Source organism: Xyrauchen texanus, chromosome 36 (assembly GCF_025860055.1).
Source record: "Xyrauchen texanus isolate HMW12.3.18 chromosome 36, RBS_HiC_50CHRs, whole genome shotgun sequence".
Classification (NCBI taxonomy): Eukaryota; Metazoa; Chordata; class Actinopteri; order Cypriniformes; family Catostomidae; genus Xyrauchen; species Xyrauchen texanus.
The window spans coordinates 24,112,650-24,130,902 of record NC_068311.1 but is presented as its reverse complement, the minus strand read 5'-3'; the positions used below and the strand labels follow the sequence as shown (position 1 = coordinate 24,130,902).

At 38.2% G+C, this 18,253-nt stretch overlaps 1 protein-coding gene across 1 annotated transcript; it reads right to left on the bottom strand.

Moving 5' to 3' along the window:
* Nucleotides 1-12: 12 nt before the first annotated feature.
* On the bottom strand, nucleotides 13-16,712 carry LOC127629806 (F-box only protein 46-like). Its single transcript, XM_052107056.1, has 2 exons — nucleotides 16,346-16,712; nucleotides 13-3,010 (listed from the first exon to the last, which is right to left on the bottom strand). The coding sequence occupies exon 2, from the start codon at nucleotides 2,891-2,893 to the stop codon at nucleotides 896-898; it is 1,998 nt and encodes a 665-aa protein (XP_051963016.1). The 5' UTR covers nucleotides 2,894-3,010; nucleotides 16,346-16,712; the 3' UTR covers nucleotides 13-895.
* Nucleotides 16,713-18,253: the final 1,541 nt, after the last annotated feature.

The window sequence follows — 18,253 nt, the reverse complement described above, 5'->3', positions numbered from 1 at the left end:
TGTTAAAATACTCCGGGACAGATGCCAGTTTTAAATAACTTTTATTTACTTTTGAGGCAAAGATTCCCATTAGCAGATTGACAGTGAAACCTATAACGGTCTCCCAAACCAGAGGAATCAGCATCAGTGTTTTTGTTTGTAAGATTTCAGACTGGTGGAATGAGCAGAACAAACAGGGTTAAGGCTAGAATCAGGTGTTGAGTTGTCCTGTTCCTTGTCATTCTTGCAGCCACATGAAGCTAATTACTACTTTGGCAAATGCAGCCTTTGCCAACAAGCACACAGACAGCCTGGCAGGCAAAGAGATAGGTAAGAAAAGGTTTGGTCAAGAAAAAAAAACAAAAAACAACTGATTTCATAAATCATTTTGAGGCAGAGGAAAAATGTCAAAAAAAAAAAAAAAAAACACACACACACACACACACACACAAGCAAAACAAGCAGTCAAACTGTTGATTACAAAGTGACATCATTTTGGGTGCTTTCAACCAAAGGGACAGGAAAAAAAAAAAACTTTACAAGAACCCCTGAAATTATATACTGGACTGCATAATTATTGTCTAGCCTGCAGTTTCTTTGCATTGTTGGGGTGAGCTTCAGAGCTGGTCTTGGAAGATTGCCAAGCCATACAAATTTCTAATCAATTCACAAGTACATGTAAAGATTGGTCCCATGCAGCAGACTACTTCACTTACCCAGCACATATTTTTATATTTGAGAACACTGGTCTGTGCACGATTGGACTGAGAATTAGGTATGGTGCACTGATAAGAACTGATACTGACAATGATAGCAAAGTTAATGAGCCAAGATAGGAGAGGCGAGCTCAACCATAAATAGAACAGTGGCATGAGTGAGAACAGGGAGAGAAATGAGAATCCCCTGACCCAATCCTTTAACTCCCATCGTCTCTTTTGCCACGGGCTTGAACCAACTCGCATGGCTGTACCCAGTTGTTATCATGTAGCCCAACTCGACAGCCAGGCGTGTCCTTGTCTGTACGCCGGCAACACATCCAATAAGAGCGTCCGTAAGGCAAGTCGTGGTGGTAAGGTTTAGGGTGCCAGCGGCAAAGCGACACATCTCCGCGCTCATACTGATGCTTGCACTGCTTGCAGGGATCATCACGGTACAGTGGGTCCTGGTTCCAGCGAGAGTCTGTAGCACGTACACCATAGGTCTCAATCAGGGTCTTGAAATCATGGCAGGTGCACTTGAGGGCTGCTAGTGAATGGGTGGGTAAGTAGCTGAAGATATTGACCATGATGTGGTCTGGAAGCAAAAGCATATATTGCCGTGGTTCCAGAAGCCGCTGGATCTGAAAGCGAATCTCAAGGAAGTCATGGGAGACATGACGGTAGAGGCGGCACAACGGAGGATCAGAACAATCATCCACAGTTGCCAGTGGGGAGTCTGGCCTCTCAACTGTAGCCCCCGCAGGCCCATTGTTGTTTACACAGTCTAAAGACCGCATCCCACTGTTTACCCCTGAGCAACTTTCATCTTCATTAGCTGGTGACTGTAAAAAGAACAGCTGGCCAGGTGGCGGGTCCTCTGAGGCATCAGTTGAATTGGCCCCATTGGGCATAGCAAAACATACAGTCTCTTCTTGAACATTCTCTGTGCTGTCCCTCCCATAGAAGACACATTGGTCCACTGCACCGGTGACCACAACCTCAACATGGAAGCCGGTCACCCGTTCTCGAGCCACTGCTGTCTTTTCTCCTGAGGCAGGGTCTTGGTTCGGATCTGGTGTAATGGAGGGAGTCCTGTCGGTGATGCCTTCCCCGAGGGGGTCAGCCTTTGGTGAGCCAGCCAGGAGAGCCCCTGGATCTCGAGATGAAGGGCTAACCAGCTGGTAGAGGTCACAAGTTATCTTTTCCTTGCCCCTGGCTCCTGCTTGCCCCCCTCCGACCCCACAACTCATAAACATGCATTTTGGGCGGCCAACAGGTTCAGACTGGGTGCGAGGGTCCAGACTTGACACCCGAAAAGCAATCCGTACTTCCCCTCGTCCATGGCTTGGAGCACTACCCACAGAGTCCCCAGAGTGAATGTGGTCTCTGCCTAAACTATTAAGCTCAGGCCGCAGAGTTGTAATGTCGAGATTCTGCTGCCGAGACTCAAACTGTGCTACAGTCTCAGCAACCCGTCTGGATTCCTGCTGTTGCTGATTAAAGTCACTTTGAGAAGCTGGTTCAGATGAATTGGGTTCAGAGAGGATTACAACCGGTTTTTGATGGACTGTATAAGGACTTGTCTGTCCTTGAGCTACCATACCTTGAAGGGCCAAAGCTGTACGCTGTTCTACAAGGGCCACCATTTCAGCCACAGAGAGCAGATCTGTTTCACTAACTCCAACACCATCTTCTGCCAGGTTGGGTTCTGTAGTTACATCAACAGCAACATTTTGAGCTCTAGTGGGAGGGTCATATGAGGAACAGCGACGACGGCGCTTGGCCTTGGTACAATCAGCAGCCCAGTTCCCCTTCACTTTCATGGCACTAGGCCTGGGAATTCCAGCCTCATTACACTGGTGAGCTACAAAGAAGGCTATTTTCTCCTTGGTGTTGCCTGGTTTGATGACATACCAGGTATCAAGCAGTACCCTGCCATCCTCCATCTGTGCACTGGGAGATGGGGATGCAGGTAGTGGTGGAGCTAGCAGGGTAGAAGATGAATCTGGTGGGGTGTTTTCAGTTCCAACATCCTCATCTTGCTCGTTACTAACTCCATGGGCATCTATAGATGTGAGTCCATCGTCGTCTACCTTGCAGTGGGAGGTAGATGTTCCACTGTGAATTGTACCATTACTGTATGGCTTATTCTGGGAGTAGGTGCCAAAGGGGCGTGGGCACCACAGCCGGATGTGGGAAAAGGTGTCACGGTTCATTGCGAGCCCATGGGAAGCATACCTGCCTCTATGCTGGGCAGCTACTTTGCACTTCACCACTCATTCTCTCTGCTCAGATCTGCAGGTCCCAACCAGACAGATTATTCCATCTGAGGACTAAAAGAAAAAGAGGGAATTCAGAATAAATACTACATATTATGTTCAGCGCTAAACCTGTTCAGCTTGATATCTACTTGAAAGTTATTGAGCTGATGAAAAGGTTGTCTCTTTGTAACATTTACTTCATGTAATGTCTGTTTCTGTGCCACAGCATTTTACAACCAACCTATTGCTTCAGATTAGAATCTGTGAGTGAAAACGATAATTCAAAAGTATTAAATAAAAAAATTATATATATATATATATATATCTCTCTCTCAAATGGAAGCTAAATGTAAAAAAAAAATAAAAATTAAACAAACTTGAGGGAAAAACATCAACTGTACATTTCAAATGTTGTTGCAGTAGTGGGACTGGGTAAAAATATAGATTTTCTGATGCATTGCAATCTTTGAATGATCTTGATATCGATTCTTAAATCCCAAGATTGATCTTTCACTATGCACAACTCTCTACAATGCAATTAAATCACTCACATATGCTAAAAAGATATGCTCTATAGCCCTATTCAGATGGCAATTTTTTCTCAAGGTGACTTATCTGTAAAAACACATTTGCATGGCCCCTCTGTGATAAATGCATGCATTCGGATGACAATTAAATCATGGGGGACTAGTGAGTTTTGTCCATGCAGACTATTTGTGAATCACATGATTCCAGTTAAACTTGTTATATAGAACATTCACAAACATTTTCAAAGCATGTATGAGGGAGCGCTGCAGACATTTACAGTTGCAGATATTTTCACATATTGCACAAGCCAAAATTCTTGTGAAGAGCAATTCAATTAATCAAGAAACTGTAAGGACAAGACCATTTGACAACACAAGCCCCTCCAAAAAAACGTGTGTACACCACTTCGTTTCTCACCCGCATCACAGTTGCTCTCTATCAAGTGCATGAAGGGAGAAAGACAAGCACCACATATTACTGACAGTAAAGATAGTTCAAATGAAATGAGGTGCTATGGTTAAAATTGTTTTATATTTTATTTAAATCACAATGACGGACATCATTTAGAATTTTCCGTCAGTGTTTTCTAAAAAAAAGGTAGATAATGACCCAGACAATGACCCAGCCACTTTTCTGGGATTAGTTGGACCGTATAAACGAGTAGTCGTGCAAGCACTATATACAGTTGAAGTCAGAAGTTTACATACACTTACGTTTAAGTCATTAAAACTTATTTTTTAACCACTCCACAAATTTTGTATTAGCAAACTATCATTTTGGCAAGTCTACTTTAGGACATCTACACTGTGCAAGTTACAAGTAATTTTTCCAACAATTGTTTACAGACAGATTGTTTCACCTTTACTTGACTATATCACAATTCCAGTGGGTCAGAAGTTTATATACACCAAGTTAACTGTGCCTTTAAGCAGCATGGATAATTCCAGAAAATGATTTAGCATTTTGATAGGCTAATTGGTGTCAATTGGTGGTGTATCTTTGGATGCATTTTAAGGCCTGCCTTCAAACTCAGTGCCTCTTTGCTTGACATCATGGAAAAATCAAAAGAAATTCAGAAAAAATCAGAAATAAAAATGGTGGACCTTCACAAGTCTGGATCATCCATGTGTAGCAGTACGAGTTAACGCGTTATGAGCTGGTGTCTCGTTAACGCATAATGAGCTGGTGCGCCTGTGGCCAATTCCCGCGAGAGGCACCATCTTATAAATATGTAGCGAGTAGAGAAGTCTAGGATCCTCTCTTGCTCGTCAATGACGGAACGTGTGTTGTGGTTCCGGGTCGCTTTTCCCTGTGTCATGCTGTGTTAATAAAACACTGGCTCTTCAACTGGAGATCTCTCTCGTTATGCTGCGCAGTTAACAAACGGACTTGCTGTTTCTCTTGGGCATTCGTGAATGCTGTTTGATTGAACACTGGCTCTCCAACTGGAGAGCTCTCTCGTTATGCTGCGCAGTCAACAAACAGACTTGCTGTTCCTCTTGGGTATGCGTGAATGCTGTTTGATTGGACGGAGGCCGGTTTAGTGGGAGATCGTCGCCAGTTACGCAGTGTGAGTCGCTAGTTGCTGTTTTGCCTGCAGTGGTTGAATTGCTGTTTTGCCTACGTTGGTGGAATTGCTGTTTTGCCTGTACTGTGGGTTTGCTGAATGGCTGTTTGTTTTGTGCACATGCATTGAACATTTGACCAGCAATTGGAGCGGATTGCTGAGCGTTCGTGTTGCCATGATAACCACGGGGCAACTGATATATATATATATATATATATATTTCTTTTGTTATACTGCCTGTTCTAAAACCATTGTTGGTTTTGGGCAGTTTATATTGGGTGCGTCTCGTGACAAACTTAGTTTTTCGTTTAAAGATTATGTATTGATTTCCTTAATTTTTTTCTGTTGTGAGCCTTGGTTAATTGAGAGCCGATGGTGGTGCTGGTGTCTGGGTGGTAGCGTCCCCTTATGGTGTGCTGTGTTGCCTTCCGTGTTTCCATTTGTATGCACTGTGGTGTGTTTGCTAGGGGGACTTTCCGTGGGATTTTTCTACTGCCTTTGACTCCTTTTCTCCTCCATCGGTAAGCCTCAGCAATTATAAATTATATATATTTTTTTTTCTTTTTTTTTTGTTTATTTCCTTTTTTTGTGCTCTCTTCCCCGAGAGATGAATGTGTTTTAAAATGGTTTTAAACTATTGAAATAAAAAGGTGTTTCTTTTTTCAAAATTGAACGTCGTCTTTGGCATAATTGTACACGTACCTGTGTGTCCTTAATTCTATCAACATCACTGCCATTAGGTAGTACAATTATTCTCTGGGTGAGATTCCCAGGGTGGCGTAGTCTGCATGTTATTCGTCCTTTTCTTGCCCACCGCCCGAGTTGCCACACATGGGAGCAATTTCCAAATGCCTGAAGGTACCAAGTTCATCTGTATAAACAATAGTACACAAGTATAAACATCATGGGACCATGCAGCCATCATACCGCTCAGGAAGGAGACGCATTCTGGATCCTAGAGATGAATGTAGTTTTGTGCAAAAAGTGCAAATGTATCCCAGAACAACAGCAAAGGACCTTGTGAATATGTTGGAGATCTAATATCTATATCCACAGTAAAACGAGTCCTATATCGACACAACTTGAAAGGCTGCTCAGCTAGGAAGAAGCCACTGCTCCAAAACCACCATAAAAAAGCCAGACTACAGTTTGCAAGTGCACATGGGGACAAATAACTTTTTGGAGAAATGTCCTCTGGTCTAATGAAACACAAATTTAACTTTTTGACCATAATGACCATCGTTATGTTTGGAAGAAAAAGGGTGAGGCTTGCAAGCTGAAGAACACAAACCCAACCATGAAGCATTGGGGTGGCAGCATCATGTTGTGGGGTGCTTTGTTGCAGGAGGGACTGGTGCACTTCACAAAATAGATGGCATCATGAGGAAGGAAATTTATATGGATATATTGAAGCAAATCAAGACATCAGCCAGGAAGTTAAAGCTTGGTCGCAAATTGGTGGATCGTCCAAATGGACAATGACCCCAAGCATACCTCAAAAGTTGTGGCAAAATAGCTTAAGGACCACAAATTCAAGGTATTGGAGTGGCCATCACAAAGCCCCAACCTCAATCCGATAGAACATTTGTGGGCAGAACTGAAAACGCGTGGACTCAGTTAAACTAGTTTTGTCTGGAGGAATGGGCCAAAATTCCAGCAACTTGGAAGTGAGAAGCTTGTGCAAGGCTACCCAAAAAGTTTGACCCAAGTTAAACAATTTAAAGGCAATGCTTTCAAATACTAACAAAGCGCATGTAATCTTCTGAACCACTGAGAATGTGATGAAAGAAATAAAAGCTGAAATAAATTCTCTTTACAATTATTGTGACATTTCACATTCTTAAAATAAAAGTTTTCTATGATTAAATGTCAGAAATTGTGAAAAACTGAGTTTAAATGTGTTTGGCCAAGTATGTAAACTTCTGACATCAACTGTATAAATGTATATCTTACACAATTCTGTATTAAAATGTTATATAAGCCTATTGCAATTTTATAACATACCTGTTGCTACTATAATAATGGCCCATTTCAAATGTTTGTGTGATCTGGCTCTCGTTTTTCTTTTCCTTCTACTTAAAGGGTTAGTTCACCCAAAAATGAAAATTATCCCATAATTGACTCACCGTCAAGCCATCCTCGGTGTATATGACTTTCTTCTTTCAGCCAAACAAAATCTGAGTTATATTAAAAAATATCCTGGCTCTTCCAAGCTTTATAATGGGAGTGAATGTTAAAGCCCAAAAAACACATCATCCATACGGCTCCAGGGGGTTAATAAAGGCCTTCTGAAGTTAAGCGTTTTTGTAAGAAAAATATCCATATTTATAACTTAAACAATAATCACAGGCTTCCGGTAACAGCTGTCCACAAGTTCACTGACTTTCTCCATCCTCTGCGCTTCTGCGTTCGTCACTTCTCATCGGAGCTTACACTACGCCTACATCATATGCCAGAACTCGACTCTCTTGTGAACGCGCAGACGGCCGTTACCGGAAGCCAGTGATTATAGTATGAACACATAGTACGGATGTGCTAAAGAAACGTATTGTTAATATGTGCCCACTGGTTGATGTTGGTAGTCTTAAAGAGACTATTGATTTAGCATGTGCTCTACAAATCAATGTAAATACTTGTAAATAGTACAAATTATGTAAACAATAAACTTTAGGTGTGTAAAGCGCAAGTTTCATCACAATACAATCTTATATCGATTCTCTTAGCCAGCGATTCGATGTTTGCAAATACCCAAGTCTGCCATGATGTGATTTCAATTCAGGGGCTTGTGATCGATATTACGTGCTATATTTTACACAATTACATTTATTATCTCAAATGCAACTAAATATATATTTGACTATTTTATTAATCTCTCTGAAAAGTGCAAATCTAGTATCCACATCGGGATATCCACAACAAAATAAGGGTACTTCAGTTGTTGAAAGAAATACAGAAAAATAAATCGTACATAAATCGTTTGATGACATCTCATTACCTGAATGAGTTAAACACTTCAATGAAAATTTGTCATCTCTACATCAGTCAAACAAGTCTTATAATTCAATTTACTTAGACACTCACAACAGGAGTGTGTGTGCTATCTGTTTTTTCCAACTTCCACAGTTGTATTGAAAAATTCTATTACAGTTTACTGTGATAAATGTTAAGGTTGTTTATGTGTAGATCTGAAAATTCCTGTAATTGACGCTGGTGCAGGGCAGGTGTTCTCGTTCCATCGTCAGTGCTGTTCAGAATATTGGAGCCGTTTATCTGTTCGAATTGGTTGAATTGCTCCATAGCGCTTTAAAACAGAAACTTCTTAAGTAGAATTCAAATGGTCACATGCACCACGATATCGAGGAAAGCCCGATTTAATTGTGCATGTGAACTGCTCTGCGCTATCCTGTAACTGGAGCTTGCAGCCCTGTTGACGGGCGAGCAAGGATAGAGCACAGCAAAACTCCAGGCTTCAATCACATCCATGTCCCACATGAGAAGCATATTTAGCACTTATAAAGCAAGATGAATATAATAAGGTTGCTGCATTTCATGATGGAAATGAGTACGGATGTGGCTGGCAAGAGAATTTAAATATAAAGGTGCATCTTAAAAATATATTTGAGATTTATGAGTTGAATTTATGACATCGTATCATTGCTGATATGATCGATGGATCGTTACACCCCTAATAAACATGTGACAAAAATATGCAATATAATATATTCAATTGTAAGGCATTTATTGATGGAATAGACTGAATTTGAATTGACCAATTACTTTTTCTAAATGTACCTATAAGGTTAAAATGCCCCCTGTATAATGAACAGTATTAACTAAGAGAGAATTTCTTTCATATTAAGCAAAATGGACATTGTAACCAAAATATACATCTATGAATCCATATCAAATCGAATTCAGAACCTAAAGCTTGTGAATCGAATTTGGATTAGGAAATCTGTATAATACAGCTCACCAATACACAATATATTGTACAGAATTGTTTGCTCACTTTAAAATATTACATTTTAATGTACATTTCTTACTGCTTAAGATTCAAGCAATTTTTCATAGATAATCTCCACAAGTGTTATCTTGACATCATATCTGGCAAATCCCACTGCATGCCAACATGTGTGTTTTGTACAGTTGACTTCATTTAACATCTGGAGTAGGGCTGAAATGATTAGTAGACATTTTTGAGAACGTAGACAATAAAATATAAAATTGCCGATAAAATTTCCATTGTCGATTAGTCGTTTTCTCATTTAACGTAACATAAGATCATATTAAATTCTAATGATGAGGCGCAAGACCAACACTGCAGTTCACGCCTTACTGAGGAGAGGAAGAAAGTTCACAGTCCAGATGCACTCCAAACTTTCCAAGTAACTTCAGGTGATGTAGATTGCAAAGTTTGAGGTAATTATCCACGTTTTCATAGTCAGCGAAATTACCCATTAAATGTTCTTCCAATGCAGATGCAACGGACTTCCGCTTCGCAACTTACTCCCGCTACCAAGCCCTCTAATATCACGAACAACAGTCAAAAATGGAAGAAAAGTCTGTTTACTTAACAGGGTTTCCCGCAAAAAATGTGTTAGTTAAGGTGGTGGTGGGGGGGTGTATTTGGAATTGCATAACTCCTGACACAAATTAAGACAAATACTGAAACTTGAGTCATATCTTTTTAATGATGTATTAGTTTGTCAAGGTAATAACATTACATCTAATAGTCCGTCAAAATGTGCAAAGCTTATTACAATCACTGCTTATGGCAGAGCTGACACCTAGCATCGCTACAGGCTATCCTCCTTGGTTTAGAAAAAACAATTCAAGGGCCCTTCGGTAATTGCACTCTTTTACGAGTGGACCGTTTATGCATATTTTCATGCAGGCTGTCAGACTGTTCCCCTGCAGTCTGTTCCGCAAGTCTGTCTTGATCTATACATGGAAAGTGAATGAAGTTTAGATTAGCGTCGAGTCGCTCCTTTACTGTCGAGTCGCTCTACTAAAATTCGCGCTGTGAACATAAAGCCTGCCTACTTTGATTTGATTGGTCATCTCAAATATTCTGACATTGACGAGCAGTGACAGACCAATGAGGTTCAGATGAACACACAGACACACACACACGCTCGGCGCCGCTGCGGAAGAACGCACTGATAACAATACTGAAGCGAACACGAAGGCTTATCACATATTTAAAGATGGAAAGGGAGAAAACAGGACACAGTAACACGGCGAATATCGCTCATATATATTTTTTTGACGACGTAGTTAAGGCGGCAGGCGTGTGTTGCTTAGGCGGCCGCCTTAGTTTCAAAGTGCTGCGGGAAACCCTGACTTAATGTAAATCACTTTCTCACTAATGTCTGCATATGGACATGGGGCAGTGGTGGCTCAGTGGTTGAGGCTCAGGGTTACTGACCAGAAGGTCGGGGGTTCAAGCCCCAGCACCACCAAGATGCCACTGTTGGGCCCTTGAGCAAAGCACTTAACTCCAGGTTGCTCCGGGGGGGTTGTCCCTGTAATAAGTGCACTGTAAGTCGCTTTGGATAAAAGCGTCTGCCAAATGCATAAATGTAAATGTAAATGTAAATGTTTCGATGACAATCCCGAATAGATGAGAACACAATCACACAAGACATTTCCATGGTAAAGTTACTGGGCTCTCTTCATGCACCCTGTATGTGTGTGTGTGTGTGTGTGTGTGTGTGTGTGTGTGTGTGTGTGTGAAAGAGACACACAGACATACAGCACGAAAAGAGAGAGAATCCACGAATATGGTGCGCTGGATTTCATTGCATTTCTTGTTGTGCACTTTGTTATGAAAACAGCCAAATCCCAGACATAGGTAATCTAGAAATCTGACCGGATGCTTTCTTAAGGTTCGAAAAAGTGGACATGTCTGTGAAGAGTGTGATATTCCATTTAAACGTCTTCTGATTTATGGCATTATTTCTGCATTAACAAGTGCCACCTTCTCACGCACTCTGTTGACAACTCTGTCTCTACCTCATTCCCATACACTCACATGAGATATGAACCTCGTAAAGAGGATACATTTAAAAAACAACAAGAAGCTTGGATTAAATGTTTTTCATCTTTATCTTCCAAGATTTTGGACATGATTTGGAATTATCTGTCAATGTTTTAAAAAATAGGCAAGTGACAGAGAACTAGTTTAATGCGACCTCTGCTTATTACATCTGGTTTGACTCTAAATGTTTCAGCATTGGCAGCTATTGTGGGTGCTTATTGTTGTGAGATTAATTTTCCAGTAGTTTTTAAGCCACCTGTAGTTGTTATAACACCCTAAAACAGCACATAATTATCCAGACCCTTAGCTGCTCGACATCACCTGTAACGCTAGTCTAGCAGAAAACAACAACTAAGTGGAAGTGTGAAGAGGAAGTAACTCGCCGTAATGGTGCCATCAATGAAAAAAGGTGGATAATGCAAAAATACAAAATAAATAAATACAGAAGCACTCTCATTGTGAAGTGGAGCTGTCAAGCGTCTTTAACTCTTTCCCCGCCAGCGTTTTTAAAAAAAAAGTTGCCAGCCACCGCCAGGGTTTTTGACGATTTTCGCTAAACTTTAATGGCCCGCAGAATATTTTCTTCCATGAATATATGAAGATGCTAAATATCACAATAAAGATCTGAGCCTCTGCTTTTAGGCAAAAAAAAAACGATTTTATTTTATCTTCATTTGCTCTTTTTTTATTGCGACTTGAACAGAGGTCGGTTTTGTCAAAAAACAACATTTCAGACAAAAAGCTGATAAAAAGGGATGTTTATGTCTGATATTTTGAGCTTCTCAATACTCCACTTCTTCATGTTTGAAACGATCGCAGTCTGTTTCTTTGATCAAAGAGTTGCGTACTCTTTCAAAACATGCGGAGGGGTCTTCCTTACTGTATAACACCTAAAACACGGAAACCCAGAGAATTCTGTGTTTGGCGGGGAAGCGATTTTTCATAAAACACGGAAAATTCCATGTTTGGCGGGGAAAGAGTTAAAGGAAACACACAGGCATTACATCTTTAATGCAGTTATATTTAATGCATTAAAGTTTTATTAAAGTTCAAATAATACAGAAGCAGATCATGTAAATAACTACAAACTCCAAAACTGGCATTTCTCTGTGTGGTCAGCGCAACTCATAGAAAAGGCGCAAAAGTCCAGTTCAAAGGGTGAAAGATTGAAACTGAACCCGGTTGATCCGCACGCTGGGGTGGGGACGCTTGTCCCTCGAGCTCACACACTTAATGCAGCTAGATTATAACGTGATGACTCGCAACTTATTGAATCATAATATACATCACTGTGCATTTCTTATCATGAAGAAATTTGGTAATACGCAGCTTTATTAATAAGAGATAGTTTGTTTTTTGTGAGTTAAAGATGGATTGAAGTGGACAGAATGGTGAGAGAGGACGTTTTCACCCCATTATACAACAACAAAATATATTTCCAATATAAATATCTAAAACTCCATTAAAACAACATACATTTTCTTTAGCAGCTATACTGCAGAACAAAAAATTATTATCTGAGAACGTTGAATATAATATTAAAAATAAAAATATTTTAATATATCTAAAAATCCTTAAAGAAATATGCATTCACCTGAGAAGCAGCATAGATGATATTTAGACTTGCACTTAGAGAAATATCTTGAATATACAGTGCATCCGGAAAATATTCACAGCGCTTCACATTTTCAAAATTTTGTTATGTTACAGCCTTATTCCAAAATTGATTAAATTCATTATTTTCTTAAAAATTCTACAAACAATACCCCATAATGACAATGTGAAAGAAGTTTTTTGAAATCTTTGCAAATTTATAAAAAAAAAAATAAAAAAAATGCACTGCAATTATATTTTGTCTTTACTGCACTCATAGAAGTATAACCAAGTGAAAAATACACTTACATACACAATAAACTTACATTTAAGATACATTCTCTTAAGGCAAGTCTAAATAACTTACGTTGCTTCTCAAGTAAATCTTGTTTTAAGGATTTTTAAACTACTGATAACAATAGGATTTTTTTGCAGCTAATAATTTTTTTTACTGAATTAAACTTAATAGAATTATTTTTTCCCCCCTTTAATTTAGTGAATGTCATTTGAGATATTTTTAAAAGATTCTTTTTGTCCTCTTTATTGTTAGTAAGCACATTCAATACAACCTTTTAAATTGGGGCACAAGCTGAATAATCGGCTAAGTCCTAATGATTAATCGTTGCAATAATCGCCGAACAGTCGAATAAACGTTAGATTAATTGATTATCAAAATAATCGTTAGTTGCAGGCCTAATCTGAAGCAAATGAGTTTTTAAGCCTTAACCATAATCAAACAACATCTGCACACTGCTCTTTCCTTCCAACTGATAACAAAAAATTAAAAAAACTTCATACTAGCTCTATACACCAAGTGTTTCAATGTTTTGAATGAGGTTGCTAAGGCCAGAATAATGGGCACTACTTTTTGAAACACAAGTTTCTATGTTTAAGCATTTTAAACGAATGCACAGAGAAAACAGAAATAGAAACCAATTTAATAAACAAGGGAAATCCAAATAAAACAGTAATAACATTACACTTCCGGAATAATACAATCGAGGACATAGGCAGTTTCCAATACACTTACGATAAACACATTAGGCCTAAACTAGTTAATTTTCAAGTAAAATCCACCAATGAGCAAGAATTATGTTAATATCATGACAATAGGCAGGGGCGGAGCTAGGGGGTGGCCAGGGGTGGCCACGGCCACCATGGAAATAATCGCGGCCACCCCACTGGCCACCCCGATCGTAAATACGATCTATTATAAATAATAATAATAATTTCGTAGAAATTGATCAAAAGGACCTCGATCGATCATGGCTAAACTATTACGTTCAGACTGCTGAAACTATCGCGACAGTTTAATCATTAAATTAAAAAAAAAAAAAAAAAAGTTTAATCATTAAACTATCGCGAGGCAAATGTGCTATCGCGAGAGTTTCCGTGAGCGCGTTTCCAACATTCGACTGTGAAGAGGGGTGCAGCTTCGTTTTGGTGCCTGGATCAACTCGTGTTTGAGCACACAAACACATCTATTCAGGTGAGTTATTAATATCAGATAAATTATTATTTTAGTTCCTTTCAACTCTTTGTGTCAGTGAAGTTGTATCAAAGTGAACAGTTAGGAAGCAGTTGGCTTTATATTAGCTGACTTGACTTGGATGCTCAGAACTATTTCCATGTTATCTCTGAATATATAAGGACATGTATTAAGTTATGTTTTTATCATGAGACATTTAATGTGATTCAACATTCCAATATAATTACTAGCCTAGGTTTTAGGTCGATTTTATATACAGTATAACAAAAACATTCTAATCTTTGTTCAATAATAGTCCTCCATTTTTGTTTGTTTTTTTCAAACATGATGTTAATGTTGAAATGTTTTGCTCAGGTGTATTTATGTCAGACAGTCAGTGAAATGTGTGGAAAATGAAAAGAAAGGCACCAGATATAGCATCCTTCTTCAGGAAGAGTAGCAAGAAGCAGCCAAATGACTCTAAGACACAGGAGAATAATAGGCAGGATGAAAGAGAGAAAGAACAGACTGACCCAGAGAGTGAGGGAGAAGAATCTCCAGAGAGCACAAGCCCAAGAGAAATGTTAGGTATACCTCCACTCACACACTTGAGTACTCTACTGGTATATATGTTTGAATACAACAAGTGATATAGAAATCAATAATATATAAAACTGTTTAAAGTGTATGAAAACCAACTGAGACTGATTTTTGTATTCTAGCACTTTCTCAGACAGTTCAGGAGACAAACTTTGAGAATGAAGAGGAGCCAACTACCAGTAACCACGCTGACCCAATAGGACCTCCAGGTAAACTACAGTACCTATCACACATACCTTGATTATACAGGTGAAACTCGAAAAATTAGAATATCGTGCAAAAATTATAATTTTGATGATTATGGCTTACAGCTTATGAAAACCCCAAATTCAAAATATCAGAAAATTAGAATAATATTACATGAAATCAATAAAAAAAGGATTTTAAATACAGAAATGTCGGCCCTCTGAAAAGTATAATCATGCATATGTGTATAGTTATATATACTAAATATATTAGTTTCACTTTTTAATTTGAATTACTGAAATACACAAACTTTTGCACAATATTAAAAAATAAATAAATAAAGTGATCTTGAACATGATTTTCTGGTCCTGTTTAAACTGGTTTTTTTTTTTTCAGCATTGGGAAATATGTATTCTGTTTTCAAAGTGAATTTCCTAAGTTTTATTTGATTAAATAACTTGAAGGTGAGTAAAATTATGACACACAGTTATTTGGTGAACTTTAATAAAAATGTCATTGTAGGCTAGCTATTGTACATTATACATCATTGTGATTTTGGGCACCTACAATACTTTAAAAATTATTTTAAGGTTGGATGAGTGCCATGTTTGTTTGCAAAATTATGTTTTTTTGTGCCACCCCAGAGTAAATGCTGGCCCCTGCCCGGCCACCCCTATGAAAAACTCCTGGCTCCGCCACTGACAATAGGCAAAACATGTATTTATCAAACAAAGATGTAATGACTGGACTTAATGACCTAAGCTAATCAGAACAATGTTATGACTTGCTAAACAAGTCAGTTGACGATATGATTCATTCAAGAGTGCATAAAACATAACACACTTAATTGTTTTCGAAATGGCAATTTCAAATGACTAAACAGATGAGTTCGTTTTCGATCACCGTTAATATGACAATGCATTATTCGGTTCACTCTACTCTAGAAAAAAACTACGACGTGTTTTACTTTTAAGATGAATTTTAATTTAAATCCTCAAACACCCCACAGGCCAAATGAGGATCAGGCATTTGGGTTTGTTTGACTTGATGCAGTTAAGCTGTCCGAACTGATTAGCAGCAAGCTAGATATTGCAAACTACTAGTCGAAATGAGCTTACATTTCTGCTTCAGTTTGAATTAACAATCCGAAATGATCAGTAGAGAGATAACATATACTGGTAGATTTTGCACTTAAGTGACAGTATTGGGCGCTAATGTTCTTAGCAAATGTTTAGCTGTCTACATGAAGTGTAAAAGAGAGCTTGCAGTTTTCATAGTTTATTTTAATATCACACTACAAAATGCCAGCAGCTCGACTGTATTCAATGTTTAGAAACCTTACAAATGGATGTCATCATCAACAATAAATAATTAGCCAAGCTAAATCACAAGCGAGTCTGCTAGAATGATGCTGTCTTTTCTTACCTTCTTTTGGGTTTCGTTCCGTCAGCGTTATTTTTATAGCCAATATGTGGTTATATGGATGAACTTAAGCAGTCCTCCAGATGTCTAAATGTGTCTTTAAAAACAGAAATGAAAGATGAGGTCGCACAGGTAGGCAGCTAGCATTTGTCAGCTAACTTGAGATTGGAGCAAAAATCCCAATGCCCGTCTTGCTTTATCCACAACGAAATGTATCTATTGTGAACACAGATATGTTGATAAACACTGTGCTAAACCTGTCGCCTCTATTCTTTAACCAGAGTTCTAATGCTATTTCAGCACAACAAAATTAGTTGGTAGGTCCTCGAAAAACAATTGAGGAAGGCCATTTTGTTGACAAGCAGCTGCAGAATGCTTGTAGCCAATAGGGAGCGAGAGTTGATGGTATGCCCATATATGGATATTCAGACTCCGCCTTCTGTCTCTACACACACAACGGGGAACATTCTATGTCGTCATCATAACAGCAGCATCACTTTCACTACAAATGAAAGTCAATCTGACATGGTCAAGTCATGGTGAGATTCTGCTGATGCAGGTTGTTTTTAAGATGCAGACATTGGTCCTTTTTATTCTTATGCACAGAATACCCTGTTTACATAAGGATTGATATTTTCTAATGATGCGCAGACTTGTAAAGAGATTTAAAGATAAATCAGAAATCAGCAAGTATTTTCTGCTATACATTGGTGAAAACAAGGGGGGGGTAAATAAATGAATGAAACAGAGATATCAAAATCCAAATAATTTAAAAAATAATTGTGGATATAGTAAAATGTTATTTTAGAACCTCTGAAAGGACTAGTCTTGGTTTAATACAAGTTAAGCTCAATCAACAGCATTTGGGGCATAATGTTGATTACCACAAACAATAATTTTGAAGAAAAACATCGAGGCTACATTAATACAATGGAAGTGAATGGGGACAATCCTTAAATGATAAAATACTCACTGTTTCAAAAGTATAACAAGACATAAACAATACGCATAATAACATAATTTTAATGAGATAAAATCGTTAACTAACCTTTTCTGTGTAAAGTTATAGCCAATTTGACACAATGTCAACAAACCCTAAAATGACTGAAAAAATTACAATTTAATCAACTTTACTGCTCAAATAATACTTACATTTTAACAGAATACTTAATGAAAGTAATTTTATAAAAATTATAAGCTTCACAATTCTGCCTTTAACCCTTCCAAAAAATGTCCCCATTCACTTCTATTGTAAGTAGGCCTACCTCACTGTAACCTAGATATTTTATTTATTTATTTTTTTTAGAAAAGGAGGGATGTAAAAATTATAATTTGTGGTTATCAACGTTATGCCACAAATGCTGTTGATTGAGTGTAACTTGTATTGAACCTGGAATGTAAACTGGAAACCATATTCTAAAATACTACGTCAATTAGTTAATATTTTAAAAATATCAAATTATTTTTCTAATGGCTAGATACTTTTAAAAGTTCTTATTTAAATGTTTTTTATAATTTCTGACTTAACTGCAATCAACACTGTTATTGTCAGTGGAGCCACCAGATGGCGCTGTGGAATGGGTTCACATACGTGAATGAAAACACTTTGTAACACAATTTTTGTTCCTGGGTAGTAAGTGTTATTTCCTAATTGCTTATGCCTCAAAAGTATTGAAAATGGCTATTATTCCCCACAAACTTTGCATTTGTGACCAGGACAGTGATATTTTCAAATGTACCTATTTCCAATGAGAAAACAGATGAATTTGCCAAATGCATAAATGTAAATGTAAATTTGTGTCTTTTCATCCAGAAAGTCAGGAAAAACAATATATTAATCCAAATTAACATGTATTTATACTAAAGTAATAAAAAAATGACTACAACAGATTTAGAAGTGAGTACTTTTTC